At 65.6% G+C, this 1,188-nt stretch overlaps 1 protein-coding gene across 1 annotated transcript in view; it reads right to left on the bottom strand.

The window, feature by feature from the left end:
- The window catches only part of LOC112961684 (inosine-5'-monophosphate dehydrogenase 1-like), a 25,605-nt gene extending 24,448 nt beyond the window's left edge, over window positions 1-1,157 (bottom strand). Inside the window, exon 1 of the mRNA XM_026057095.1 lies at window positions 1,143-1,157. Within this exon, the coding sequence (XP_025912880.1) occupies window positions 1,143-1,157 (15 nt within the window). The remainder of the gene's footprint in view (window positions 1-1,142) is intronic.
- Window positions 1,158-1,188: the final 31 nt, after the last annotated feature.

Genomic DNA, 1,188 nt, shown 5'->3' with positions numbered 1-1,188 from the left:
CTTTGGGTGCATGGTTTTGCTTTGGGTGCACCCCTTTCCCTTTGGGTGCACCCCTCCGCTTTGGGTGCCCCCTTTCCCTTTGGGTGCCCCCACGACCGGCGGACCCGGGCGCCCCCAGCCCAGGGATGCCCAGCAGGGACCCCTGGGCCCCCCCAACCCGCACCCCACAGGTGCCAGGAGCCGCTTGCACCCATCCCCGTCCCCCCCCGCGCAGGGGGGGGGAACCCCGCAGCCGCCCTGCTGGGCCCCGCACGGCTTCGTTATCCTCCCCGCTAACGAGGCCCCGGGGAGGGCAGGCAGCCAGGCAGCTGCCGGGTGCCCGCGGGTGCAGCCGGGGGGGGGGAGCTGGGGCGCTGCCCCAAAGCCTGGCACCCCTGCCCGCACCCCGGCCCCCGACGCGGGGCAGCGGGGATCAGCGGCAGCGCGGTGCCTCCGGCCGGGCACGTGCCCGCAGGGACGTGGGGCGTGCGTGTGCAAGCACGTGCATGTGTGTGCATGTGCGTGTGCAAGCACGTGCATGTGTGTGCATGTGTGTGCATGTGCAAGCATGTGCATGTGTGTGCATGTGTGTGCATGTGTGTGCATGTGCATGTGTGTGTATGTGCATGTGCAAGCGCATGTGTGAGCATCTGCAAGCATGTGTGTGTGCACGGGTGTTTGCACACGCAGGAAGGCGTGCGTGTGCCCCGGTGTGTCCGGGGCCGCATGCAGATCCGCACAGCGTGGCTGCCCAGCCAGGTGCCGACGGCAGGTGTAGGAGCGTGTGTGTGTTTGCATGCATGTGTGTGTGCGTGTGCATGCAGGCGGGTATTTGCACATCTATGTGTGTGTGTGTGTGCAYGCCTGTGCGACTAAACGGGCATGTGTGCATGTGTCCCTGCGCACACATGTGTGCCCATTTGTGCGCATGTGTGTGTGCATGGCTATGCATGTGTGTGTGCAGGTGTGTGTGTGCATCTCTGCCCGTGTGCGTGTGAGTGCTGGTGCGCACACACGTGCTCCGTGTGTGTGTGTGTGTGTGCACACCTGCGGCTGCGTGTGCATGACTGCACGCGTGTGCACGCTCACAGGCACACAGGGTCTCTGTGCACACACGTGTGCGCACAGGTGTAAGAGCATGTGTGTGTTCAGCGAGCACGTACGTACGGATCCCCCATGGCGCTGACCCCCCCATGGCACAGAGCCCAC

The sequence above is a fragment of the Apteryx rowi genome, unplaced genomic scaffold (assembly GCF_003343035.1).
Source record: "Apteryx rowi isolate R43461 unplaced genomic scaffold, aptRow1 scaffold_1362, whole genome shotgun sequence".
NCBI lineage: Eukaryota > Metazoa > Chordata > Aves > Apterygiformes > Apterygidae > Apteryx > Apteryx rowi.
The sequence above is the reverse complement of the archived record's forward strand: the minus strand, read 5'-3'. Positions and strand labels throughout refer to the sequence as shown.